General features: G+C 47.4%; 1 protein-coding gene across 1 annotated transcript in view; it reads left to right on the top strand.

Moving 5' to 3' along the window:
- LOC115458807 (chromosome-associated kinesin KIF4-like) overlaps positions 1-27195 on the top strand; it is a 210843-nt gene that overhangs the window by 12077 nt on the left and 171571 nt on the right. The window contains 6 exon segments of the mRNA XM_030188620.1: positions 6580-6694; positions 10066-10256; positions 19739-19831; positions 19985-20151; positions 21311-21405; positions 23780-23896. Of these exon segments, the coding sequence (XP_030044480.1) occupies positions 6580-6694; positions 10066-10256; positions 19739-19831; positions 19985-20151; positions 21311-21405; positions 23780-23896 (778 nt within the window).

The following is a 27195-nucleotide window of genomic DNA, read 5'->3' as shown; positions in this document are numbered from 1 at the left end:
AGAGGAAATATGAGTTTACATATTACAATCATGTTCTTGATGCTGAATAGTGCCATGTATGGAGGACCATATATGTTTTCATATAGGTACATGGTTGGCTGGTCATAGTGCTTGCTTTACTCCTGTAGTTGGGAGGGGGGTGCAGAGGGTTTTAGCCCTACTTGCCTTTCTGGGCCAATGCTAAGATTGCAGGATTAGGGAGGGATGATTCCTACGTTTCTAAGTTAGGAAATGCCTTGGGGAGAGGCTGGTTAAGGATGTTAAATTAGAGGGGTTCACTGCTGAACTGCTGCAGTCTTTATTAAAGAATAACATTAGAAGCAGTGGCAACTCAGGATCATCACAGCTGGTGATCTTTTAGAGACAAACACTTCGCCTCCAGATAGCTAGTATGAGGAAGGCGTACCCTACATATGAGACCTGTTGGCCTTGGACCAGAGCAGGGTGGTTCAGGGGCATTGGAACTCTGCTTCCACAGTTCCACAAAGTTGCCAGTTAAGCCACTTAGTGTTAAAAGGGTTCCTTCTGATCAAGGCAAGGAAGTTGGTGTGTTCTTCACAACGTATGTGAACAAGCAAGGGGAACATGCAACCTGGAAGCGGAGTGCAAAGCTCCGTTTCCACTTTAGTGGAAACAGGCACTTGGCCTTGTTGGGATCCTATATAGCTGTGTTGTCAGTGTGCAGGTGTATTTCTTGAGCAGTCAAAGCTCTGGGATGATGCCTTACCTTTGTCATATCTCTACTACAAAGTCAACTAAATATCACAGTGGAATACAGTTTGTGTTTATCTCCCACTTGTTAAGTTTAACTATTTTTATGGACCATTAGGTGGTAAGATAGCATAATGTGCTTGCGACCACAGTTCCCCTTCGGTCTTAACTTCGTGTGCATATAAATTGTGAATCCAAATCCTCACAAATGTTTCAAAAACAGCTTAGATAGAAGAGCTCAGGAGACCAAATGCCAACCTTTTGGTGACAGCAGGGCACCTTTTGGGTCAATTCCATGGTGCACATAAAATATAAGACTATTACAAATATGCAATTTTTTTTTAATTGGAAGGAAGAAAGCCTCTGACTCCCTATCAGTGTTACTGAGACATTTGACATACAGGCTATTTTCTCTCAATGGTAAGGACGGGACCCAGAACTCAGCTTTTTAAACAAGAGCCACATACGTAGACTAACTAAGAGTATAAAAATTAAACAAAAATAGGTAACTTTCTAGGTGCCATCACAAGCCTAACTTGTCTGTACACTGTGGTACCATTTCATACAACTTCTGTGATTTGCCATGCAGTTTCTTGTTCATTTACTCAAGCGACATGCACAGCCTGTCAATTTCTGTATACAAACTTGCACCAATTTCTAGTTTTTCCCCTATGGCTGTCAGAAACTACTTTTTGTCCCTCTACCACAGCGTCTGACGGCCATTTTTTTTTTTTTTTTTTTTTTCTTCCTTCAACTATGAGTTGGTAATATACAACATCAGGATTTTGTTGTTGTTTTTCTTTTTGTGTGTGGTGTTTTCATAACCAAAACCACAATTCATTCACATCATCCTCTCTTTCTCTACTCCTGTGGGTCAGGTCTGCATCTCTATACTTTGCGCTCATCCTGCCACATGCAAGTCTTCCGGCCTTCTGTTGGGGCGCTGTCCGTGCTTTTTCCACCCATCGAGACCTTTTACCCCACAACATCGGTTGTGCCCTCCCTGTTTTTTTTTTTTAGATTGTAAGCTCCTTGAGCAGGGACAGTCCTTCCATGTTAAATTGTACAGTGCTGCGTAACCCTAGTAGCGCTTTAGAAATGTTAAGTAGTAGTAGTAGTAGTATTTGTCAAACATAAGAAAAAAAATATTCCAGCATTGCATTCAAATTATGTGAAAAGTCAAATTTTAACTTCATATATCAAACAGAACTTAAAAAAAAACTTCAAAAGTTTTTTTTCCTTAGCCTCTGCAGCAGATGAATCCAGAAACTGGTGGGTTGTATCTACCAGCAGGTGGAGATACTGAACTGAAGACAGTGATACTGGACAGCCAGCCCCTCAGTCAGTATCTCTATCTCCAGCAGGTGGTGGACTGCTTCTCACCAGCTCCTGGATTCTTCTTCATGTGTGAGGTTGCTCCTGGGCTAGGACTAGCCAGTTGAACTAGGGGGTGTTTGGCCCTGCTAACTGTTCCCCCTCCAGTGGAGCGTGGCCTCTGATTGTCGTCAGGCGTTTTTTCCCAAACAGTTGTCCGCAAGACAAGCGCAGAAGGGTAAATTCCCCTTCAGAGAGTGCCCCCCCCCCGTGGTCGGGATGTGAGGATTCTGAGGGGTCTGGCAGGCCCTCGTGGTCTGAAGAGCCAGAGAAAGGTGCAGGATTGCCACCGGATCCAGATGATCCTTTCGCGGTGAGGATTTTCCACCGCGACGAGCTGCCAGTGCTTATTTCTGATGCCTTGCAGGTCCTCTCTATTGAAGATCCTGGGAGTGGCGAAGCCTCCTCTGGTAATCTGAGGATGGCAAGTACTAAGAAGCCTGCTCGAGCCTTTCCTTTGCGTGACTCCATCTAAGAGCTTATTTCGGCTCAATGGGCTGACCCCGAGGGGCCTTTGAAAGTTGCAACAGGCAGTGGAACAGCCCGGGGATGGAGTGGAGTCCCTTTCTGAGGTGGCACAGCGGATGGAGTCGGCCTTGTCTTTCTTGACTGACGCCCTTTATGATCTGGTCAGAGCTTCGGCTAAACAGATGGCTGTGGCGGCTCGCCGCCTTCTATGGCTACGGCATTGAGCGGCTGACATGGCCTCTTAAGCAAAGGTTGGTGAAGTTGCCCTTCCAAGGCCTTCTCCTGTTTGGTGATGCGTTGGAGAAAATTGTTAAAGGCCTGGGGGACGCTAAACCCCAGCGCTTACCCGAGGATAGGCTGAGGCCTCTCTCCAAGGGTCAGGTGGTTCCCTCCTCTTACAGACCTCACTTCCGTGAAGCTAGAAGGTACCGCCCGGGGCGTTCTGCTGGGTTCACTTCTCGTGCCCGCTTTCAGCAGAGGAACTCCTTTCGTTTGGACAAGCGTTCTGCAGCGACCGGGTCAAGGCCTGGAGTTCAAGGGCGACCCTCTCAATGATGGTACGCCGTCCCTCTCCTCGATTCCTGCAATAGGAGGATGGCTTTCCCTCTTTCTCGAGGAGTGGGTCAAGATTTCCTCAGATCAGTGGGTTTTGGACCTGATCAGAGATGGCTACAGAATAGAATTCAATGCCCCGGTGAGAGACCTGTTTGTGGAGTCCCGATGCCGTTCTGCCGTCAAAGGGGCAGCAGTAGAGAAGACCTTGCAAGGCTTGATTCACCTAGGGGCGGTGTCCCTGATGCCTCCCGCCGAACACGGCTCCGGCCGTTACTCCATTTACTTTGTGGTGCCGCGAAAAGACGGGTCTTTCGGCCCATCCTCGACTTAAAGAAGTCAACAAGTCCCTGAGAGTGCCGCATTTTCACATGGAAACCCTGCGCTCCGTCATTGTGGCGGTACAGCCAGGAGAGTTTCTCACGTCTCTGGACCTGAAAGAAGCTTACTTGCACATTCCTATTTGGCCCCCGCACCAAAGGTTTCTGTTTGCAGTGATGGGAAAACATTTCCAGTTTCGGGCCTTGCCTTTTGGCCTTGCCACAGCTCCCCGAACCTTTTCCAAGGTAATGGTGCTAGTAGCTGCCTTTCTCAGGCGAGGGGGTATTTGGGTTCACCCGTACCTAGGCGACTGGCTCATCAGAGCGGACTCGGCAGAGGAGAGTCATCAGGTAACAGCCAGAGTGGTCTCAGTACTTCAATCTCTGGGCTGGGTCGTCAATATAGCCAAAAGTCACCTGACCCCCCCCTCAATCTCTAGAATATTTGGGGGACTGGTTTGACACAGCTTCAGGGTTTGTTTTTCTTCCCGAGCAAAGGTGGTGCAAGCTTCAGAACCAGGCCCATCTGCTCCTTGAGGATGCCTCGCCCAACAACATTGTCCAGCTGTTAGGGTCGATGACAGCCACCTTGAAGTGGTGCCATGGGCGAGAGCGCACCTGAGACCTCTGCAGTGCTCCCTGCTTCAACGGTGGTCTCCAATATTTCAGGATTATCAATGCAGACTCGCGTGGCTCCCTGCGGCCCGGCTCAGTATGGAGTGGTGGCTCTCAGACAGCATGCTGTGGCGAGGAATGCCGCTAGCACTCCCCGATTGGTGCCTGGTGGTAACAGATGCCAGCCTGAAGGGCTGGGGTGCACATTGCCGGGGAAGGCATGCCCAGGGTCTCTGGACACCCAAGGAGTCGAAGTGGTCCATCAATCACTTGGAGTTAAAAGTGATTTTCCAGACTCTTCTGGATTTTCACTCGACCCTGGAAGGATTAGCTGTCAGAGTTCTGTCGGACAACACGAAAGCAGTGGCCTACTTAAATCGACAAGGTTGCTCTCAGTGCAGAGCACTGGCTGCGCAGATTTGCCACTGGGCCGAGCTACATCTGTAGTTTCTGTCAGCAGCTCACATTGCAGGTCAGAGCAACTTGCAAGCCGATTATCTAAGCAGGCATCAAATCGACCCAGCGGAGTGGGAACTGGCAGACAAAAGTGTTTCTTCAGATCTGTGCCAAGTGGGGGTCGCCCGTAGCGGATCTTATGGCCTCAAGCGCAAATGCCAAAGTCCCGTGCTTTTACAGCAGACGGAGAGATCCTCGCTTGGCGAGGTTGGATGCCTTGGCTCAACCCTGGCCTCAGGGCCTCCTGTATGTGTTCCCTCCGTGGCCCTTGATAGGGCGAGTACTCCTGTGGATTCGGCTACATCAAGGAGAGGTGGTTTTCATTGCCCCGGATTGGCCCAGGAGGCCGTGGTATGCGGACCTCGGCGGATGTTGGTAGAGGCTTCCCTTCCTTTGCCTCCGGTACCGAATCTGTTGTCACATCGACCGGTGACCATGGAGGACACCTGCCGCTTTGGTCTTACGGCATGGCTATTGAGAGGGCGTAATTGAGAGACAAGGGTTATTCCAGTAAAGTCATTTCCACTCTCCTACAGGCCCGCAAGCGTTCAACTTCTGTGGCTCATGCCAGGATTTGGCGCCAGTTTGAGGCTTGGTGTGCTTCTAAAGCGATCACACCCATGCGGGCTTCTGTCTCGCCGATACTTGACTTTTTGCAGGATGGTTTACAAAAAGGCCTTGCCTATAATTTCCTGCGTGTTCAAGTGGCAGCCTTGGCATGTTTTCAGGGGAAGGTCGCTGGCCTCTCCCTGGCTGCTTATCCGGATGTGACACGGTTTCTGAGGGGTGCTTCAGCTCTGTCCTCCCGTGCGAGCTTCGTGTCTGGCCTGGAACCTGGGATTAGCTTTAAAGGCCCTTCGGTGTTTGCCCTTTGAGCCGATAAGGCGAGCTTCAGAGAAGGATGTGACCCTAAAGATGGTCTTTTTGGTGGCCATTACTTCGGCGAGACGGGTGTCTGAGCTCCAGGCGCTGTCCTGTTGAGACCCTTTTCTGCAATTCTCAGAGTCTGGAGTGATATGTACGATGCTTTCCTTCCTGCCTAAGTGGTTTCAGCGTTTTACCTAAACCAGCCTATTTTCCTGCCTTTCTTTTCCAGAAAGGAGTTTTCGGAAGCCTTTGGGCAGTTGAACCTTCTGGATGTGCAAAGGGCTCTGTTGCAGTATCTGCGTATGTCAAATGCTTTTAGGACCTCTGATCATCTTTTTGTCCTGTTGTCAGGTCCTTGCAGAGGGTCTCCAGCGTCTAAAGCCACTATAGCCCGTTGGCTCAAGGAAGCTATTTTTTTTAGCCTATCTGCTGTCTGGCTGGCCTCCACCTGAAGCCTTCAAGGCACATTCCACAAGAGGATGTTCTCTTCTTGGGCTGAAACTGGAGTACACTCTCTTCAAGAGATTTGCACTGCAGCGACATGGGCTTCTAAGCTCTCTTTTGCCCGACATTACAGGCTGGATGTGGCTGCCAGGAGAGACACGCATTTTGCAGCACAAGTGCTGGCGCGTGGTGTGGCTTGTTCCCACCCTATCTAGGGATTGCTTTGATACGTCCCACTCGTAATGGATTCATCTGCTTGATGACAAGGAAGGGAAAATTAGGTTCTTACCTTGGTAATTTTCTTTCCTTTAGTCATAGCAGATGGAAAACAGTCTTCAGGATTTCTGTTCTGTTAAAGGAGGTTGAGTTCGTCCCTCCTTTGTGTTATTGCTCCTGTTCTGGGGCGTTCATTCGCTGTGAGGAAAGTTCATGTTATGCTACTTTGCGGTGTAATACTGCTTTGGAAGCTTCAAATACTGGAGAGGCAGATGGAGCTAGCTGGCCATGAGGCACTATGGTTTTTCAGTGTTCTCTGTCTCCCCCTGCTGGTTGATGGACACAACCCATTCGTATTGGATTCATCTGCTGTGACTAAAGGAAAGAAAATTACCAAGGTAAGAACCTAATTTTCCCACTGGAGGATGGTTGCAATAGATGTTAACTTATGAATTTTCTACATTATCTCTATTGTCTCTTGTTCTGCATAGAACCCAGTGGGAATATGGACTACAAATGTTTGTTTATTCCATTGTTTTTTCTTTTCTCACCTGAGGTGATTGTGGCTAATGAGAAATCCTTCACCTATGATTATGTGTTTGACCCATCCACTGAACAAGAGGAAGTGTTCACTACTGCTGTCTTACCTCTTATCAAAGGAGTATTCAAAGGTGAGGAGCTAGTGGTATACATATTTATTTATTTATTAGGATTTATTTACCACATTTTTGAAGGAATTCATTCAAGGCGGTAGTATACAGTAAGAATAGGTCAAACATGAGCAGGAGGCAATTAGAGCAGTAAAAATATTTGAACAATACAAAGTATAGCATGGTATACTACTTGCAATGACAACACAATATGTACTAGAACATTATAATTGGTAGTGAGGGGTAAGGCAAAGTTGTAACACATAGATGAGTAAGAAAGTAAGGTGATTGATTTTGAAGAAAGTTGCATGCGAGGTCATAGAGATGGTTAAATATTATCTTAGCTAGGGTAAACATGTCCTGCTGCTGTATGTGCAGCCCAAGTCAATCCTTGTGTGTGTGATATGAGCTGTGCGTAGTCATGAATGCAGATAAGGTTTGTGGAGTGGGGACACGGCCAACCATAATCAAGAAAGCTTGAGTAACTGTAAACTACTGCTGTTGAAAGGCAGAATTCTGTGTCTTCAGGCTGAAAAATGAGAGCCTGGCAGAAAGCGCATATCTGCCGTAGCTGCTCTTCCCTAGAAGTAATTCAAAGCAAGGCAATAAATAAAGACAGTAGACTTGATTTCCAAGTATGAATTACCTTCATGACCCCCCATGTGTTGCCTTCCCTATAACTAAAATCCCTATATTGTCCTTGCTGATCACTTACACTGTTAAATGTCATCAGATAGACACTCTGAGCATATCAGCAGCTTGTTGCGGTCCGCACGGCCAGTTCGTCATTGGACGGCCATGTTGCGTTGGCCAGCATTCTGGAAGCAATGCCGGTTTCTGGTGCGGGTTGCTCGCATTGTCTGGTTGCACGGGATTGGGCGCCTTTCCCGAGGCTCTGCCTTTTCCTTTGCAGGCACCAATCTGGAGCGGTCTCTTCAGCTGCCTGTGGTTACAGCTAATGCGGGGACTACTTAAGGGCCGCAGTTCCCCGCACACTTTGCTTCGGCTTCTATGCTTTGGTGCTCATCTCGTGCGCTCCATTGCTTTACCTGCCTACTGTTTCTTGACCTTGGACTGAACCTGATACTTGCAGATTGCTGCCTGCCTTGACCCTTGGACTGAACCTGATACCTGTTGCATTGCTGCCTGCCTTGATCCCTTGACTATACCGGCTCACCCTCCGAGTTACGCCTGCCTTGCCACTAGCCTGGTCTGGGTGGCCCAACCCCATCCGGTTCCTGAAGTCCTGGTGGCCACCTGCACCTGGGGGCTCAACTCCTGGGGAACGGTGGTCGCTTCCCAGGTGAAGCTAGGGGTTGTCCGGCTGCCTGGCCGAGCGCGGTGCAACTCCGCTCAGTCGGGGCACAAGAGCTCACTGCTCGAGTCACAACAGGATCTTAATACTTGTATCCCAAGTATTCCTTTTGACCTTTTTTTTTCCCCCCTTATATGGGAGCTGCTTTACATAGTATGTTAAAGAAAATGATGGCAGATAAAGATATGATTTACCCCGTCTGCCTGTCCATACCATCTATTCCTTATTCCCTTAGGAGATCTATTTTTCTACCAGGAAGACTGGTCTGTGCATCTATTACACTTTTTTAAAGAAGTATTTTTGTAGACTACTCCCAGGTCTCTCCTTTTACCGTCATCCTATTCCCCCTTATTTCCAAAGCTTCCTCTCAACTGAGACTTGTCTTCTTGCGTTTGTTCAGCAGTATTTCCATAGTAACATGATGGCAGATAAAGACCTGAACAGTCCATCCAGTCTGCCCAACAAGATAAACTCATTTTACATGGTATTTAATACTTTATATGTATATCCGAGTTTGATTTGTCCCTGCCTTTCTCAGGGCACAGACATAGAAGTCCGCCTTGCACCGGTTTTGTTCTCCAAATACCGCCATCACCACCCAATGTCTGCTAAGATTCCATAGAGCCATTCCTTCTAAACAGGATTCCTTTGAATTCCATTACCGTTTTCATCTCCTCCACCTCCTGCGGGAGGGCTTTTCACGTATCCACCACCCTCTCCGTGAAAAAATACTTCCTGACATTACTCCTGAGTCTGCCCCCCTTAACCTCAATTTATGTCCTCTAGTTCTACCACCTTCCCGTCTCTGGAAAAGGTTTGTATGCGGATTAAAACCTGTCAAATATTTAAACATCTGTATCATGTCACCCTGTTTCTCCTTTCCTCCAAGGTATACATGTTCAGGTCGGCAAGTCTCTCCTCGTACGGTTTGCAACGCAAATCCCATACCATTTTCGTAGCTTTTCTTTGCACCACTTCCAGTCATTTTACATCTTTAGCCAGATACGGTCTCCAAAACTGAACACAATACTCCAAGCGGGGCCTCACCAATGACTTGTAGAAGGGCATCAACACCTCCTTTTTTCTGCTGGTTATACCCCTCTCTATGCAGCCTAGCATCCTTTAGTCACGGCTGTCGCCTTGTCACATTGTTTCTTCGCCTTCATATCCTCCGGCACCAACACCCCAAGGTCTCTCTCCTGAGTCGAGCTTGCTAATCTCTCCCCTACTATTCGGTATCTCTCGTTTGGGTTTCTACACCCCAAATGCGTCACTCTGCACTTCTTGGCATTCAATTTTAACTTGGTTTTACTCTTCACACCAGTGTGTAATTCACCTACTACGCTTCAAATATTCACTTTTATCATTTATTAATTTTTGTTCTTTTAAATATTTTTAATTTGCAGTGCTCAGTGTTTGCTATTGTGGCAAATTACCGCGATATGCGGTAACAGCATGCTGCACAACAACCCTAGACCATCACAGCACTGTTCCTGCCTGTCTCTTATTCAGTATAGATGAATATCGCCTTAAAAAATCTTATGAATAAGTGTAACACTTATTTTTGGGGCATTTTCTGTACAGATCAGGGTCTTGTTGAACTGTTGCTGTTTACACCCTTGTGTAAGTGCTCAGAGTATTTAAAATTGATGTTCCATTGTTATTCCCGACGTGGGACCACGTTTCACCATGGCAGCGTTCTCAAGAGAACTTATCTACAAAACTGAAACACAGAAAATTAACATTTAATTTCTGTCTTCTCAGCCTAATGTGGCTTGCTCGATGTCAAATAATTTGCAAACAGTATGTTTTAACTTTGGGACAATAATGGTATCTTCAGGAAAGGGATAATGGAGGGGCTGCTGCTGTTCTTGGCCTGAAGCTTGTATATACATTTTACAACAAGCTCTTCCATGAGGGGGCAATTCAGCCTTATAAATATGAGGGGAACTAGTGCTGTTTGATTTTCTTGTCTCTATAAACGCTCCCCCCCCCCTGCTAAATTGATAGCTACAGTGCTGAGCTTTCCTTGGGAAGCTGAAAAGGGTGTTAGCTGATTCTTGTGCTTCTTTGACAGGGTACAATGCCACAGTCCTGGCATATGGACAGACGGGGTCAGGAAAAACCTACTCCATGGGAGGCACATATACCCAAGATCAAGAGGATGAGCCTACCATGGGAGTTATCCCCAGGGTCATAAATACCTTTTTCAAAGAAATTGAAGAAAAGCAAGACTGGCAGTTCTCGCTGAAAGTATCATACCTGGAGGTAAGGTTTTTTTTTTGTTTTTTTAAATTTATAACTGGATAAAAACATGATTATCCAAACCTACTGCTGTAAGAGGAACTGCCAAATCTGCAGAAGACCGAGTAGGGGCAGGGGTCATTGTCCTGTAGTGTTGCCCCACTCCCCACCACCAAACGTGTTTGGGCTGCATCCTCCACTGCCTGACTGGCAGCTCGTTTGAGCCACTCAGCTCACAGTAACTTGCTGCATGATGGATGGTGAATGAAGAGAATAGTGTGAATTGGCTTGGGGGAGGGGAGGGATATCTTTGGGAATAGAAGGACTGAATACTGGGTAAGTGGGGTTCAGGGACCTTCCCTGCCTGATTAGATTTTTTAATATCTTGCCTTGGGCTGTGTTGGGGTACTCTGCACTCTCTTAAGCATCTAAGGGGGAGGGTGCATCCAAAGGTGCTGAACTGCTCTCTTTCCACTTGGTATGGAACATGGGGGGTGAGGGTTAGAGGGAAGGGCAAAGTGGCATGATGGATTCTGGGGTATGGTGATTTGATTCTTTAATATCTCTCTTCTTCACCCCCCCCCCTTCCTGTGCTCCCTGAGATCTTCTTTTCTTCATTCACTATAACTCTCCTTTGTTTGTACTGTTCACTTAACATCCCTTTTCCCTCAGACAGGACCAAATTAACAAAGCGCACAAAATATTAGAAGACGATTATTATAAAGTAAAGACATTGGATTCATAAAAATGTGCTTTCTAACTGCTGCAGAATGTTGAAAGTAGCTGCATGAATCTGGGAGGGTTGTTAATACTTCAGAAATTAGATCCAGCTACCACTGGCTGTGGAGCTGGCAGGGGAGATGCAAGAACACTGTATGGTGATGTCATATGACAGATTCTCACTGCCAGAGCTGTCCTTTGGCTTTTCTTAAGCAACGTGCAGGAGTTTCCACGCTAGGTACATCCCACCCTTCACTCTTTTGCAGCACTCCTAGAAAGTTGCAGCTTTCCTTCTTTAAAGATGCAAGGCAAGGTGTGCTGTCTGCCTGGTGCTAAGATTCGAGATGTAGTGGAAAGATTGCCAAGACTTATCAAGCCTACTGACCACTATCCTATGCTACTCATCCATGCTGGCACAAATGATACTGCTAGGTATTCTACTGAACATACCAAACGTGACTTTCTCTGAGGACAAGCAGGCTGTATTATACTCATAATTGGGTTGGCATTTCACTTAGCAAAAAATTTGCTAGAGCCGTGTGAGCCCGTCAAACTGCGCATGTGCTGAGTGTCTTGCCGCGCAGCCATGCTCCTCAGTTCTTTTTCTTCTGCACGAGGAGCAACAGTGAGTTTCTGTAGCTCCTCTGTGCCCGGGTAAGAGCCTTGACGTGTTTTTTTTGCAATTTTTTTTCATCTCTTCCTTCTTGGTTTCGTTTTGTTTAAAAAAAATAGTGTTATTCCCCTTTTTTATTTTGTCCCGGTAAAGTTTCCTTTCTTTTCCGTTGCAGTCGTTTTTAGGCTGCTCGGCCGGGTCCTTCCCTCTTTTTGTGTCCTCTTTCTTGGCACAATCGAGACTTTTGATTTAGCCTGTGCTGTCTTCCCTCCCAGCGGCTTTAAAAGCTGTAATCTGTGCAACTGGACCACCTCATGCACCGATACCCATTCATGGTGTATCCAGTGCTTCCTTGTCGTCAGCAGCAGATGAATCCATTACGAATGGGTTGTGTCCACCTACCAGCAGGGGGAGATAGAGAACACTGAAAACCATAGTGCCTCTAGGACAGCTAGCTCCATCTGCCTCTCAGTATTCTCTATCTCCCCAGCAGGGTGGATGCAGCTTATTCAGCTCCTTCAGAAATCTGCCTGGGGTGGCTCCTGTGGTTTGACCAGTTGTAGCAGGGGTGTTGTGGCTGGTGGTGCCCACTTTAAAGGCACATAGGTTTGCCCTTTCCCTGCCTTACCCTTCCCCCTATGTGGATGCAGGCATATAGGTTTGCCCTGTCTCTGCCTTTCCCACACTGTTCTATGTGGATGCAGGCACATTGGTTCGTCCCACACTGTTCTATGTGGATGCAGGCACATTGGTTCGTCCTTTCCCTGCCTTTCCCACTCTCCTGAACCTCTGGAGTGCCTCTGTAGCTGTTGCCTCTAACTTTCCTCACAGCGTTAAAAACAAACAAACCGCAACGCGCTTGTTAGCGCTGCGATTCTGAGGCTTCCTTCTGTTTGTGCAGCGTGACCGGAGCTCTGGGACTCGGTCTGGTGAGGTAAGAGTTCTTGTAGCTCCTCCGGGGAGGGCCCGCGATCGGGATGTTTTTGGCGCGAATCCGCCATTTAGAAATTTTCCGCCGTTTTCGGCAATGGCTGCGGAGGTTGTTAAGCGCTGTTCACGTTGTGGCAAGCGCAGATCCATAGCGGGGGCCCTGTAAATCGTGCTCTTCAGATGTCAGGGCCGGCCCGAGCATGGCGAGCAATGTTTCTTCCCACTCGGTGGAGCTGGCAGCAAGCGCCATCTTGGATGCGCCGCATAGCTCGACCCCCCCCCCCCCACCCCTCCCTTGCAGGAGTGGAGGAGTCTGAGGCCAGAGGAGCGCCTCGGATAGAGGCTACCCAAGGAGCTTCTTACCCCGGATTGGAACCTGGAGGCCAGGGTGAGCCTTTCTCCACTGAGTTTGTGTTGCTTTTACATAAAGCGTTCATGTTAAAAAGAGTTCTGCCTTCATTTTCTCTCCTCTCGTGCCATCCTCGATCCGCTTCAATCCGGTTTTCGCCATCTACACTCGACAAACAGCACTCTAAAGTCTGTAATGACCTGTTTCTTGCCAAATCCAGAGGCCACTACTCCATCCTCATCCTCCTCGATCTATCCGCCGCTTTTGACACTGTCAATCATGGTTTACTTCTTGCCACACTGTCCTCATTTGGGTTCCAGGGCTCTGTCCTCTCCTGGTTCTCCTCCTATCTCTCCCACCGTACCTTCACTCTCAGGGATCTTCCTCCACCCCCATCCCGCTCTGTTGGAGTTCCCCAGGGATCTGTCCTTGGACCCCTTATTTTTTCAATCTACACCTCCTCTCTGGGCTCACTGATCTCATCTCATGGTTTCCAGTATCATCTTTATGCTGATGACACCCAGCTGTATCTCTCCACACCAGACATCACTGCGGAGACCCAGGTCAAAGTATCAGCCTGCTTATCCGACATTGCTACATGGATGTCCAACCGCCACGTGAAACTGAACATGGCCAAGACCGAGCTTATCGTCTTTCCACCTAAACCCACTTCTCCTCTTCCTCCACTCTCTATCTGTCGATAACACCCTCATCCTCCCCGTCTCATGTGCCCGCAACCTCGGAGTCATTTTTGACTTCTCCCTCTCCTCCTCTGCGCATATCCAGCAGATAACCAAGACCTGTCGTTTCTTTCTCTTTAACATCAGCAAAATTCGCCCTTTCCTCTCTGAGCACACCACCCGAACTCTCGTCCACTCTCTCATTACCTCTCGCCTTAACTACTGCAACCTACTGCTCACTGGCCTCCCATTTAACCATCTATCCCCCCTTCAATCCGTTCAGAACTCTGCTGCACGTCTTATATTCCACCTGAACCGATATACTCCTATCACCCCTCTCCTCAGGTCACTTCACTGGCTTCCGATCAGATACCAAAGCGCCTGCCTCAGGGGTCACAATCAACTTTCTCTGAGAAGAAGCTGATAGGCTTGAATAATTCCTTTATGTATGCACGTGGTTATAAAAACAAGTTAATCCACAGAGGGAACAAAAGAACAGCCAACCGATCAGCAAACACCAGGTCACATGGTTGGCTGTTCTTTTGTTCTCTCTGTGGATTGACTTGTTTTTATAACCACGTGCATACATAAAGGAATTATTCAAGCCTATCAGCTTCTTCTCAGAGAAAGTTGATTGTGACCCCTGAGGCAGGCGCTTTGGTGCCAAAACACGGACCGTGTCGGGTCCTTGATATGAATATTTAGAATAAACTGGTTTTGATATTATCTCCCTATTGATTTGCGCATTTGTCAGCCTCTACTTTTGCTGTTTTGCTTTGACTTTCCGTGGAGGCTCCTCCTGTCTTCTTGGATTTCCGATCAGATACCGCGTACAGTTCAAGCTTCTCCTTCTTACCTATAAATGCACTCAGTCTGCAGCCCCTCATTACCTCTCTACCCTCATCTCCCCTTACGTTCCCACCCGAAACCTCCGCTCACAGGACAAATCCCTCCTCTTAGTACCCTTCTCCACCATCGCCAACTCCAGGCTCCGCCCTTTCTGCCTCGCCTCACCCTATGCTTGGAATAAACTTCCTGAGCCCTTACGCCAAGCCCCCTCCCTACCCATCTTCAAATCCTTGCTCAAAGCCCACCTCTTCAATGTTGCTTTCGGCACCTAACCTTTATACCTATTCAGGAAATCTAGACTGCCCCAATTTGACTGCCCCTATTTGATTGACTGTACATTTGTCCTTCAGATTGTAAGCCCCTTGAGCAGGGACTGTCCTATGTTAAATTGTACAGCGCTGTATAACCCTAGTAGCGCTTTAGAAATGTTAAGTAGTAGTAGATGTCTGTCTCTGCGTTGCTACCTGGTTCCCCTCTGGTGGAGACTGGCCAGGGATTGCCATCAGGCGTTTTTCCCCAGACAGTTGGCTGCAAGACAAGCGCAGAAGGGTACATTCCCCTTCAGAGAGTGGCGCACCCCCCCCCCCCCCCTGGTGGTCGGGCTGTGGGGATTCTGAGGGGTCTGGCAGGCCTTTGTGGTCCGAAGAGCCAGAGGAAGGTGTAGGATTGCCATTGGATCCAGATGATCCCACTGCGGTTAGGATTTTTCACCGCAAGGAACTGCCAGTGCTTATTTCTGATGCCTTACAGGCCCTCTCTATTGAAGATCCTGTGATGGGCGAAGCCTCCTCTGGTAATCTGAGGATGGCAAGTACTAAGAAGCCTGCTCGAGCCTTTGCTTTGCATGACTCCATCTAAGAGCTTATTTCTGTTCAATGGGCTGACCCCGAGGGGCATTTGAAAGTTGCCAGGGCAATGGGGCACTTATACCCTCTCAGTGAGGAGCACTTGGCACGCTTGGCTGTGCCTAAAGTGGCTGCCCTAGTCACGGCTGTGATGAAAAAGACTACCCTCCCAGTAGAGGGAGGGGTTGCCCTGAAGGACGTGCAGGACCGACGTCTGGAATGAGTAATCAAACTATACTTTGAGATTTCAGGCCTAGCCTTACGGGCATCTGTGTGCAGTTGTTATGCTGCTCGAGCCTGCCTCGCTTGGTTGCAACAGGCAGTGGAACAGCCCGGGGATGGAGCGGAGGTGGCACCGCGGATGGAGTCGGCCTTGTCATGTTTGTCTGATGCCCTCTATGATCTGGTCAGACCTCGCTTCCGTGAAGCTAGAAGGTACTGCCCGGGGTGTTCTGCTGGGTTTACTTCACCTGCCCGCTTTCAGCAGAGGAACTCCTTTCCCTCGGACAAACGTTCCGCAGCGGCCGGCTCAAGGCCTAGAGTTCATGGGTGACCCTCTCAATGATGGTGCACCGGTTCACTCCTCGATTCCTGCAATAGGACGTCTTTCCCTCTTTTTCTCGAGGAATGAACCTGATCAGAGTTGGCTACAGAATAGAATTCAATGCCCCGGTGAAAGACGTGTTTGTGCAGTCCCGATGCGGCTCTGCCGTCAAACGGGCGGCGGTAGAGGAGACCTTGCAAGGTTTGTTGCACCTCGGGGCGGTGGTCCCTGTGCTTCCTGCCAAGATCAGCTACGGTCGTTACTCCATTTATTTTGTGGTGCTGCGAAAAGGAGGGTTTTTCGGCCCATCCTCGACTTGAAGTCACCAATCACTTTCGCATGGAAACCCTGCGCTCCGTCATTGCGGCGGTGCAGCCAGGAGAGTTTCTCACGTCTCTGGACCTGAAAGAAGCTTACTTGCACATTCCTATTTGGCCACCGCACCGCCGGTTTCTCTGGCTTGCGATGTTGGGAAAACATTTCCAGTTTTGGGCCTTGCCTTTTGGCCTCACCACAGCTCCCCGAACCTTTTCCAAGGTAATGCTGGTAGTAGCTGCCTTTCTCAGGCGAGAGGGTATCAGGGTTCCACCCGTACCTCGACAACTGGCTCATCAGAGCGGACTCTGCAGAAGAGTCATGTAACAGCCAGAGTGGTCTCAGTACTTCAATCTCTGGGCTGGGTCGTCAATATACCCAAAAGTCACCTGACCCCTTCTCAATCTCTAGACTATTTGGGGGTCCGGTTCGACACGGCCTCGACGTCAATGAAGGAAGCTTCCCTGTAGTCCATTTGGGGGTTGGCCCCTCAACATTGCCATCAAGACCATGGATTTTTGGTGCCGAGGTGGGTATGGTTTCAAAGGTCACTCAGGTAAGTGCTTTCTGACACCGAGGAGGAGCGCTCGTGGGAGTCAGAGGAAGATCCCAGGTACTTCTCCGATGAGTCCTTTGGGATTCCCTCTGAACCTTCTCCACGTGAAAGGAGACTCTCCTCTTGAGATCCTCTTCTTATCTTTTGTAGGGGAAATGGCTTAGGCCATTCCATTCCCCATAGACGTGGAGGATGAGCCCAGGGCTGAGATGCCCGAGGTCCTGGACTACACCTCTCCACCTAAAGAGGCAGTGACAGCTCCTTTGCATAAGGTACTCCGGGAAGTCTTTATGCGGAATTGGGCGTCCCCTCTGTCTGGTCCCGTGATCCCTAAGAAGACAGAATCCCAGTATCGGATCTACGGTGAACCTGGGTTGATGAGGTCTCAGTTACCCCATAACTCCATGGTGGTGGATTCCGTCCTCAAAAGAGCCAATAGTTTTAGGGACTATGCTTCGGTGCCCCCAGGCAGAGAAGCTAGGACCTTGGACTCTTTTAGGAGGAAGATGTATCAGGCCGCTATGCTCACAGCCCGTATCCAGTCATACCAGCTCTTCACGAGCATCCATTTGCAGAACTCTGTGCGGCAGCTGACTAGTTTGGTCAATGCCCTCCCACCGGAGCAGGCCGAACCCTTTTGCCAGCTGGTTAGGCAGCAAAAGGCGTGTCGTAAATTTCTGGCCAAGAGCACATACGACACTTTTTGATATGGCATCCAGAATCTCTGCCCGAGGTATAGCAATGTGCAGACTCTCATGGCTGTGTTTCTGACCTGGACTGCTCGGTCCAGCAGAGAATAGCGAATGTTCCCTGCCGGGGGTATAATCTTTTCGGCAAGAAGGTAGAAGATCTGTTTGACCAGATCAAGAAGCACACAGATGCTATGGCTTCTCTCTCCCACCAGGCGCCTTCTGCTACTGCTGCCTCAACTAGGAGGTATTTTGGTGGACCACGGAGTGCCCCCTAATCCTATTCCAGGCATAGGTACACTCCGACATCTCGCCAGCTTACTCAGGCTCAGCCCCAGCACGCTCGTTCCCATCAACAGCATGCGCCCAAGGCCCCTACTGGTCCCTAGGAAAAGCAAGGGACGGGCTTTTGACTGGCTCCAAGAAAGCATAGCCAAACTAAAAGTGTCCGTACCGGTGGGCTCTTCAAGAGTCCGGTTAAGATACACCCTCGTTCTGGATTCCAAACCTCCAAATTGCCCACTGGGAGCTCATTCTTACAGCTCCAAGCACAGGCAGGTACTTGCAGAGGGACTTTCCTCCCTTCTAGAGGCCCATGCGGTCGAACCCGTTCCACCAGGGGAAGAAGGGTTGGGATTCTGTTCCAGGTACTTCCTTGTGCAGAAGAGAACTGGGGGGGGGGGGGGGGGGGGGGGGGCGGCGGCGGTGTCCCATCCTAGATCTAAGGGCTCTGAACTCATTGCTAGTTTGAGAAAAGTTCAGGATAGTTTCCTTGAGCATCCTTCTTCCCGTGATTCAGGAAAACGATTGGCTATGCTCTCTGAACTTGAAGGATGCATATATGCACAGGAAGTATCTTCGATTTCGACTGGGGAACGCAGCACTTTCAGTACCACGTACTGCCATTTGGCCTAGTGTCAGCTCCCATAGTAGTCACAAAATGCCTAGCAGTAGTTGCAGCGTCGCTACGCAGTCTGGGAGTGCATGTGCTCCTTTATCTTGACAATTGGCTGCGGAATAGCTAGCAGGAAAAAGGTGATAATGTCTCTAAGTATCTTGTAAAGACTGACCAAATTTTGGTTTTGGTAGCACCAAAACTGACGCAAATCCCTTTTCTACTTGGTTTTTGGCTGAAAGGTTATTTTACTTTTTTTTTTTTTTTTCCGGTTTCAACTAAAAATGACTTTTGGGTGGGTGGGGGAGCTGAAAATTGTGCTTTCTTCCATTTTTCTCCCTCCTACCCATGGGGCCTCCTGAGGAGTAACCAAAAATACTTTGTGGAAAGGTGGTGAATATGTGGAAAAGCCTTCTGGTAAAGGTGGCTCAAATTAACTGTCTAAATTTGAAGAGCTTGGGACAAGTTTTATCTTTCTATATATTTAATTTCTATCTTATCAATAATTTCTCCCTTTTTTATGCCGGATATACCTTACTTTGATACACTAAGTGTAAAATTGAACTTGGGTAATCTCATCATCTGTTGAAACCTGATGGTGGTATCTTTCACAGCCTTCCTGTGGGGATGATAAAGATGAGAATTGTAAGCGTTGTCATACCGGAACAGATCAAAGGTCCAAGCCCAGTATCCTGTTTCCAATAGTGGCCAATCCTGGTCGTACCTGGCAAGATCTCTCTCTCTCAATTCAAAATAGCTTAAGACAAAATCTGTAATGGGGAGACAGTTGTAGAGCTTAGTAGTTGGTATGGATGGGCAGGTTGGGTGGACCATGTGGTCTCATTTGCTGTCATTTTCTGTCTGCTGCTTCCTTGGCCCGTACCTCAGTAAAGAACCTTTGGGGCATATTCTCATTGTAGCCTTGTCTGCAACCCACATTAGTAAGGGTTTGTGTATTTCCCACAGATCTAGACTGGTTTAGCAAGATAATGAGAAATTCTTACCCGTTACTTGTTAATTTCTTTTCTTTGGATCATTCTGGTCTAGTCTAGAGCCCTTCCTGGAAGTCAAAGGCTGTACACAATCGATTGCTGCTTGAGGGGCCTTATCTTGCTAGTTCGTGGAAACTTGATTCTTTTCCCCTTTAGAACTGGAGAAAAGTGTTATGGTTTTTTTTCTATTTATAGTTCCATTTTTTTTCTGGCATTCACTGCTTCAGTGTCATGATACTGACATGCTTTGTCTATCACGGATAAATTGTAGCAATCTCTCAATCTGCTGATAGTGTGGCATAAACCCACACGTCTGGCCTGTTTAGGAGGATTGAAGGAAAGGAAGTCAACAGGTAAGATTTTCTCCATTTCTGCAGTTCTTGGTAACTGTCCGTGGCATCTTTCCTAGGAATGTGCTTTCACTGGTTGATGTGCTACTGTGGCTTATCTGAATGTCTCTTTTCTATGCTTAATTTGGAGTAGGATGCTCCTTTACTACTTAAGATGCTTTTTTTTCTTCTACATTCAGATTTATAATGAGGAAATCCTAGATTTGCTGTGTCCATCTAATGAGAAGTCCTCCCAGATCAGTATTCGTGAAGATCATAAGGAAAACATAAAGGTATGTGTTTGTACAAACTTATTTCGAGGTGCGTAGAAATGTTTTTTTTTTTTTTTTTTTCAAATACTGTTTTAAGTAGAACTGGTTTGGGACATGTCCCAGAAATAAAAGATGCTGGGTAAAATGGGAAATGTCTCCTTTCCCTGTAATCAGATTGTTGGATTGACGGAACGAGAAGTGACCTGTGCACTGGATACTGTTCTCTGCCTGGAGCAGGGTAACAACTGCCGCACTGTGGCCTCTACAGCTATGAATTCCCAGTCCTCCCGATCGCATGCCATATTCACCATTACTATCGAGCAGAACAAGAAAGCTGATAAGTATGTACCGGGCTGCAGCCATTTTCTGTTCATCGTTCTGCGTCAACTGTGGGCCAGATGCACAAAGCTTACCGTTCTATTAACATTTGTTTTAGATTGGTTCTAGCCAGTCTAAAGCAAGCAATCAGATAGTAATATGCAAAAGGATTTTCCTTGGCTTTAATGAGTGCAGTTAGCAGCCACCGAAAACCCCATGCAAATGTATTTCAATGAGCTCTTTAGTATTCTTTATTTGGATTTTGCTCACACCTTTTTCAGTAGCAGCTCTGGGTATTTCTCTGTCCCAGGAGGGCTCACAATCTAAGTTTGTACTTGAGGCAATGGCGGGTTAAGTGACTGACTTGCAGATGATCACAAGGAGCAGCAGTGGGATTTGAACCGGGCACCTCTGGATGTCGAGTGGTGCTCTAACCACTAGGCCACTCCTTATATGGTATTTAGCTCTGCTCAGTGCATCCCAGAATGTGCTGGGCAGGGCCTGGCCACCACCATTTTGTTCTGTGCGGGCCCAGGGAGGAGCTGCTGCTCCTGCCTCCACCTTCTAAAAGTACAGGGAGGGGGGGGGAGAAGGTATCTGGTTCACTAGACCACCCACGGGAAAAAAAGGTGGGGAGGGAGTCAAGGTCCATTGGACCAACAATGGGGAAAAAAATTGGGGGAGAGGTGAGAGTCCACTGGACCACCAGGGAACATTTTAAAAAGTGTGGGGTCAGTGCATCAGAGCTGTCAAATGCATTTGACAGGTCAGACTCCCAAACAGCAAGTGATACACAAATGGGGATCCGTGCAGCTCATTTTCATGTGATTCCCTTTGTGCATCTTGCCCTGTGTGATTTGCATAAAACATAGCCTCCTAATTTAACTCTAGACAGTCTTGGCTGTGATATAGTCTGACCAACATTTGAGGCCCCCCCCCCCCCCCACACACACACACAAAGTTTCTGTAGTAAGTGAAATTTATAGTAGTCATCCCTGGAGGGCAAAAGCTGGGTGTTTTTTTTTTTTTTATATTGCTTAGAATTTCTGTAGTGTTAGAGACACACAGCCCTTTTAGGTAGATTCTGCTTATTCGGATTTTTGCAGTGCTAGAACAGGGAGTTTTGTCTTGTAATTGTGGAAATTCTAGCTGATCTGTGTCATATTTCTGCCTTTCAAATAGGAACGTCAGCTTTCGGTGCAAGTTACACCTGGTGGATTTGGCAGGATCTGAAAGACAAAAAAAGACAAAAGCCGAGGGAGATCGGCTAAGGGAAGGTAAATGTGTTTAGGGATATTGCAGTGTCTCCAGATGGGTTAGTGTTTGCATATTGTACATAGTAAATGATAACTGACAAGACCATGACTTATGGTCTGCGCAGTAAAGTGACAAGTATGGTAACTGATAGACTTGTGCTGTATTTAGTGAGACTAAGCCTAATAATTTTTGCCATTCGGGACCCTGATGCAGCGAAGCAAAACGCTGGCCGCCGTTGGCCCGAGGGCACTATACACTGTTTATGAAGCAGTGGTTGGGCTTGGTTCCTGCAGTCAGCATTACATCTAGCTCCTCAAAGCCCAGACCTGTCAAAGAAGTAACTTACTTAGTAGGTGACGGCAGAAAAAGACCTGTATGGTCCATCCAGTCTGCCCAACAAGATAAACTCGTATGCGCTACTTTATATGTATACCTGACCTTGATTTGTATCTACCATTTTCAGGGCACAGACCGTAGAAGTCTGCCCAGTACTAGCCCCGCCTCCCAACCACCGGTGCTGCCACTCAATCTCCGCAGTCCTCCTGCAGTTCTACCCTATGATCAGAGAGAATTGCGTGCTTAAATTCACATGCAATTATCTCTGATCATAGGGGCGGTAAAGCCCTGCGCTGTTCCAGCGCTATTTTTAGAGTGCTGTTTGGAACAGCGCAGGGCTTTTGATCATCTGCTTATCAGTTCTGCTACTCTAGTGTTGGGAGCTAGGTAGCTGCCCTGGTAGCCTTTACATGGCTACCTTTAGAAGGGAGGTGTTCGGGGATAAACATAACCAACAATATCAGGTATACAACATAGGTAATTTGATTGTATGGCAGAAAGAATATCATAAATAATACAATAAATGTAAGGTACTTACAGTACAGGAGAATAATCTGGCAAAGGCAATAAAATAGTATCGTTAGCTGAGGGGAAAGTCCTTTCTCAGATACTGGCTGCAAAGCACTGCTCAGGGACTGTCAGGTATTTTCCCAAAGTTGTCTTACATAGGTTATCTTAGAATAGTGTAAACACATGCTTCTGTGCTTCCCACTGCAATTCCATTCCCAGCATAGAAAGGATGTGTGTTAGCTACATCGGCAGGAAACTAATCAGGCTGCAGAACCATAAGGATGTCAGATGTATCTATCATACCCTGGTACACATTGTCTGTATAGCAGATGGTGGTATCATGTGTGTCACTACGAATCCTCATGGGAGCTGGGTGAGGCCAGCTGCAATATGTACTGACTTGCTTAGGCTATTGGATTGTGTACGTACAAGGTCATGAATAGTTCAGGGTCCTTGCACAGTATTGCTAACTGTACAGGTGTTAAGGTGGAGGGCTATCACTAGCCACCAGATGTACTTGTTCTCTGAGAGCCTGGAAACGCTCTGCACCAAGTGCACATATCTCTCTCCAGCTGGGAGGTAATCGTATATGTGGCACTCAACTACAAAAGACTGGATAGCATGTTGTACATATGAGAATAATAAACCTAATTTTAGATCGGGGTATGTGGAGTATAAAGCTAAATATTTCTATTGCTCAGTGTAATTTTTGCCTCCTGCCAAAGAACGTCTGATAAATGTGGCCTTGTTTTGTAATTGCGTGCACAAATGCCAATGCTTCCATGTCCCAGTAGTTACACAGTTGTTAGTAACTGGGGCCTGACCTGTGGCATGTTTTATATCAGCCTCTGGTAAATTCCTGTCAGAACAGTGTGTATAATGCAGTTCTGCTCCTCAGATAGGCACTTGTAACCTGTAGTTTGGTTTACTTCCTTTTTCCTAGGGATTTTTTTTTTTAGTGTGATACATTTCTCCCAAGGATGGTGATGTATATAGCACTAAGTCTCTTCTCTCCTCTCCCCACCCCCCCACCCCCAAATGCACACTTATTTTTATTTATTGGGATTTATTAACTGCCTTTATGAAGATTAACCTAAGGTGGTGTACAGCAGGTACAATTTAACATAAAACTTTTTAACCGCAAAACAATAGTAAAATAACCAAGAATAAACATAAATACAATAAATGAGGTACATGAAAACAGTAAATTGAAACCTAATAATAGAACTACCATGAAACAGTATCAAAAATGTACGCATTTCACACTGGAATTCAAACACCAGAGATATAATGCAATGTTCGCATAATACTAATGGAACACCTAATAAGCATTAGAACATTCATCTAACATAGATATGATACTAATGATTTTCTACAATACAGCTGAGGGACCAAATGCAGAGATATGATGGGAAGTGTGGTACACTGAATATTTCCTCTGTTTTGTAACAAACCAACTAGTAGCTTATTAACTGGCTGATGGGCTGAAGTCTTGGCTGACATATTTTGGTGTAAGTTGCTCTATCTTGTGTAATATTCTGTGTATAGGTATCAACATTAACCGAGGACTGCTGTGCCTGGGCAATGTGATCAGTGCCCTAGGAGAGGACAGGAAGGGAGGCTTTGTACCCTACCGAGACTCTAAGCTTACCCGGCTGCTGCAAGGTAGATATCACATTCAACTATCAGAGTGAGCGGTTTTACATGCTTTTGCTTGTATTTTCTTTCCTAGACCTTTAGTTAATATCTTTTACTTGTATCTCAAAGTAAATACATTTAGATACAGAAGATATTACACATTGAAATGAAAATGTTTTTCAAAGTTTTAGCAATTCTTTATTAAACATTCGAGTAAACAGATACAAATAGCTCTTATTTACTTTGTAACCCTGTGCTTATCAGTCTTTTTGTGGCTGAAAGCCCATAATCACAGCCAAGAAGACTACCTTGCTGGGGGAGGGGGGATTGCCTTGAAAGATGATCATGATCAGAGGTTGGAGTCCACCTTGAAGTTGTCTTGAGGTTTCTACTTTGGCTTTGCTGGTTTCTGTCTCTTATGCCACCAGGACTACCTTGGCCTGGGTGTAGAGGGCAGCAGATTCCCTGGCTGATTTCAGTTTTCCGCTTTCTGGCACCTTCCTGTTAGGTCAAGGCCAAGCCTGTTTACATTATCTGACCAATGCCTTGTACGATTTGGTCCAGGCATCTGCGAAGAGGCTTAGGGTAGCAGCATCTGCTGCCCAGTGTCATAGCCAAAGTAAGCGCCAGGCAATGACCGCAATGTCCGGAACTTAACTTTGGCTATGTCGCTGAGCAGCAGATGCTGCTTCCAAGCAGAGGCTTAGTTTCCCTTTCTGGGAAAGCTCCTCTTTGCGGAGATTCTGGAGAAGCTGGTGAAGGATCTCAGTGACTCCAAATCCATGACTCCCCGAAGATGAGCCTAAGGGAGCTTTTTTGGGGCAGACAGTTGTGGTCGCACTTCAGGGTGGTCCAAGAGGTATAAAGTACATAAGTATTGCCATACTGGGACAGACCGAAGGTCCATCAAGCCCAGCATCCTGTTTCCAACAGTGGCCAAACCAGGTTACAAATACCTAGCAAGATGCCAAAACAGTTACTTATCTCATTTTCAAACAGGTGTGCTCACAAACCCCGACAGGTAGCCTGTTTCGCAATGCTTACTTTGTCAAGGGGGAGCCCTTCACCAAATATTTGATCGTAACGCCTCTGGTTATCCTCTTCAGCACCGGGGAGCATTGATGCCAGGTAATGGAAGCAGCAGTGGCATCAATTCCCCCTCTTCGCATTGTGCTGGGAGCTCTGGGGCATAGAGGGGTTCACTTGTCCCTGAGAAGTGTCAGCGCCAGGAGGACTGCTCCTATGTATAGTAGGTGCCAATGCATGGGTCTCCAGACAACCAGGACCAGGCACCCGCTTCGACCCCTGCAGATTCAGCAGCCTGCTTCTACACCAGCACAGCAGCCTTTCCTGATGTCGCTCCTCGATGAGCGCTTCAAGGTCTTGCTCTCTGAACTGTTGGCGGGGTTCTTGCAGAGTACATCATCATCTGGAGTGCTTGTGCCAGCCATGCCTATTGGTACAGTCTTGATAGCCATCATCCTATGGTGAGGTCTCGGACGCTGATGCCGCTTGAGGTCTCGGACGCTGATGCCGCTTGAGGTCTCGGTATTGACTTCCCATCAGTGGAGGAAACTTTGCTAGAGTTGAGGCACCTCGAAACCCCTCTCAGGGTCAAGGTAGCTTTGTCGAGGCGGGTTCAGTGTTGACCCTTCACGAGGAAGTCTTGGCTGACACTGATGAGGATCACTCATGGGACTCAAAAAGAAGATCCGTGATACTTCTTGGAGGAGGAGGAGTCCTATGGCATTGTATCTAATCCCTCCTCTCCATAGGAAAGGAGGAAGACTCCACCTGAGAGCCTTTTCTTCCCCTCTTATGTAAAGGAAATGGTATCTGCCATCTCAATTCCTTTGGCAGTGGAGGACGAGCCCAGGTCCAAGATGTTCGTGGTCTCTTCCTGGAGAAGCTGTAATGATTCCACTTCATGAGATCTTCACTTGAACATCTCATAAAAACTGAGCCCCCTCTGTTGGTATCTATCCTCCCCAAGAAGATTGACCCAATGTACCAGATTCAGTCTTCCCCTAGGTTTGACAGGTCCCAGTTGCCCTATTCCTTGGCGGTAGAATCTGCGCTTGAAAGGGTCAGGTGTTCTAGGGACTATGCTTTGGCGACCCCTGGCAAATAAGCTAGAACCCTGGATTCTTTTGGGCAGAAGATGTATCAGGTCTCCTTCCTTATCGCCCATATCCAATTGTACCAGCTCTACGTGAGCCTGTACTTGTCATCCTTGGTGTTCAGTATGTTTAATTTAGCAGACTTGCTGCCACCGGAACAGGCTGAATCTTTGTCAGCTGGTGAAGCTGTAGAAGGTGTGTCATATATTCTTGGCCAGGGGTGTCTGACACTTTTGATGTGGATCTCTGCCCAGAGTATAACGATGTGCAGATTCTCATGGCTGCGTATCTGACTTGGACCAGGCAGTCCATCAGAGATTGGTGGATGCCATGTATGGGGGAGGGGGGGGGGGTTAATCTTTTTGGAGAGAAAGTGGAGGAGGTCACTGATCTCATCAAGAAACACACTGATACCACTGATTCTCTCACACTGGGCGCTTTCTGCACATGCCACCTCCTCTAGGAGTTTTTTTTAACAAATCGAAGAGAACTACTTATTACTCGCAGAGGCACAGATACACACCCCTGCTTGCCAGTCTCAGCAGGCTCCGCCCCAGCGCTCTCGTTCTCATCAACAGTGTGCACCTAAGTCCTAGACGGCTTTCCGGTCAAAGGGGGGCAAGCTTTTGACTGGCTCCAGCAGAGCATAGCCACTGTAAAAGTGACGTCTCAGATGACTTGCCAGTCTGGGGGAGGCTTAAGTTTTACCAAGAAAGGTGGCCCCTTATAACCTCTGACCAGTGGGTACTTCAAATAGTCCATCTTGGCTACACCCTGCTTTTGCTACAGAGACCACCAGATTTCCCAACGAGAGCACATCGCTTCAGCTCTCAACACAAGCAGGTACTTGCAGAAGAACTCTCCTCCCTTCTCCAAGGCCTGTGTTGTTAAACCCTGGCTTCTAGTTATTTTAAGATTTTATGCTTAGTTCTAATTGGAAGGGTTACCTTCAAAAGCTAATCAAGAAATTTAGTCCATTAAAAAAGGTATTTTCTTTTCTGTTTTATTTCCATTTAACATAACATAATTGCCATACTGGGTCAGACCAATGGTCCATCTAGCCTAGTATCCTGTTTTCCAAACAGTGGCCAAGCCAGGTCAAAAGTACCTGGCAGAAACCCAAATTGTGGAATCACTGCATACTACAAATCCCAGGACAAGCAGTTGCTTCCCATGTCTGCCTCAATAGCAGACTATAGACTTTTC

This window comes from Microcaecilia unicolor, unplaced genomic scaffold (assembly GCF_901765095.1).
Source record: "Microcaecilia unicolor unplaced genomic scaffold, aMicUni1.1, whole genome shotgun sequence".
Taxonomy (NCBI): Eukaryota; Metazoa; Chordata; class Amphibia; order Gymnophiona; family Siphonopidae; genus Microcaecilia; species Microcaecilia unicolor.
This window is presented reverse-complemented; position numbering and strand designations above follow the sequence as displayed.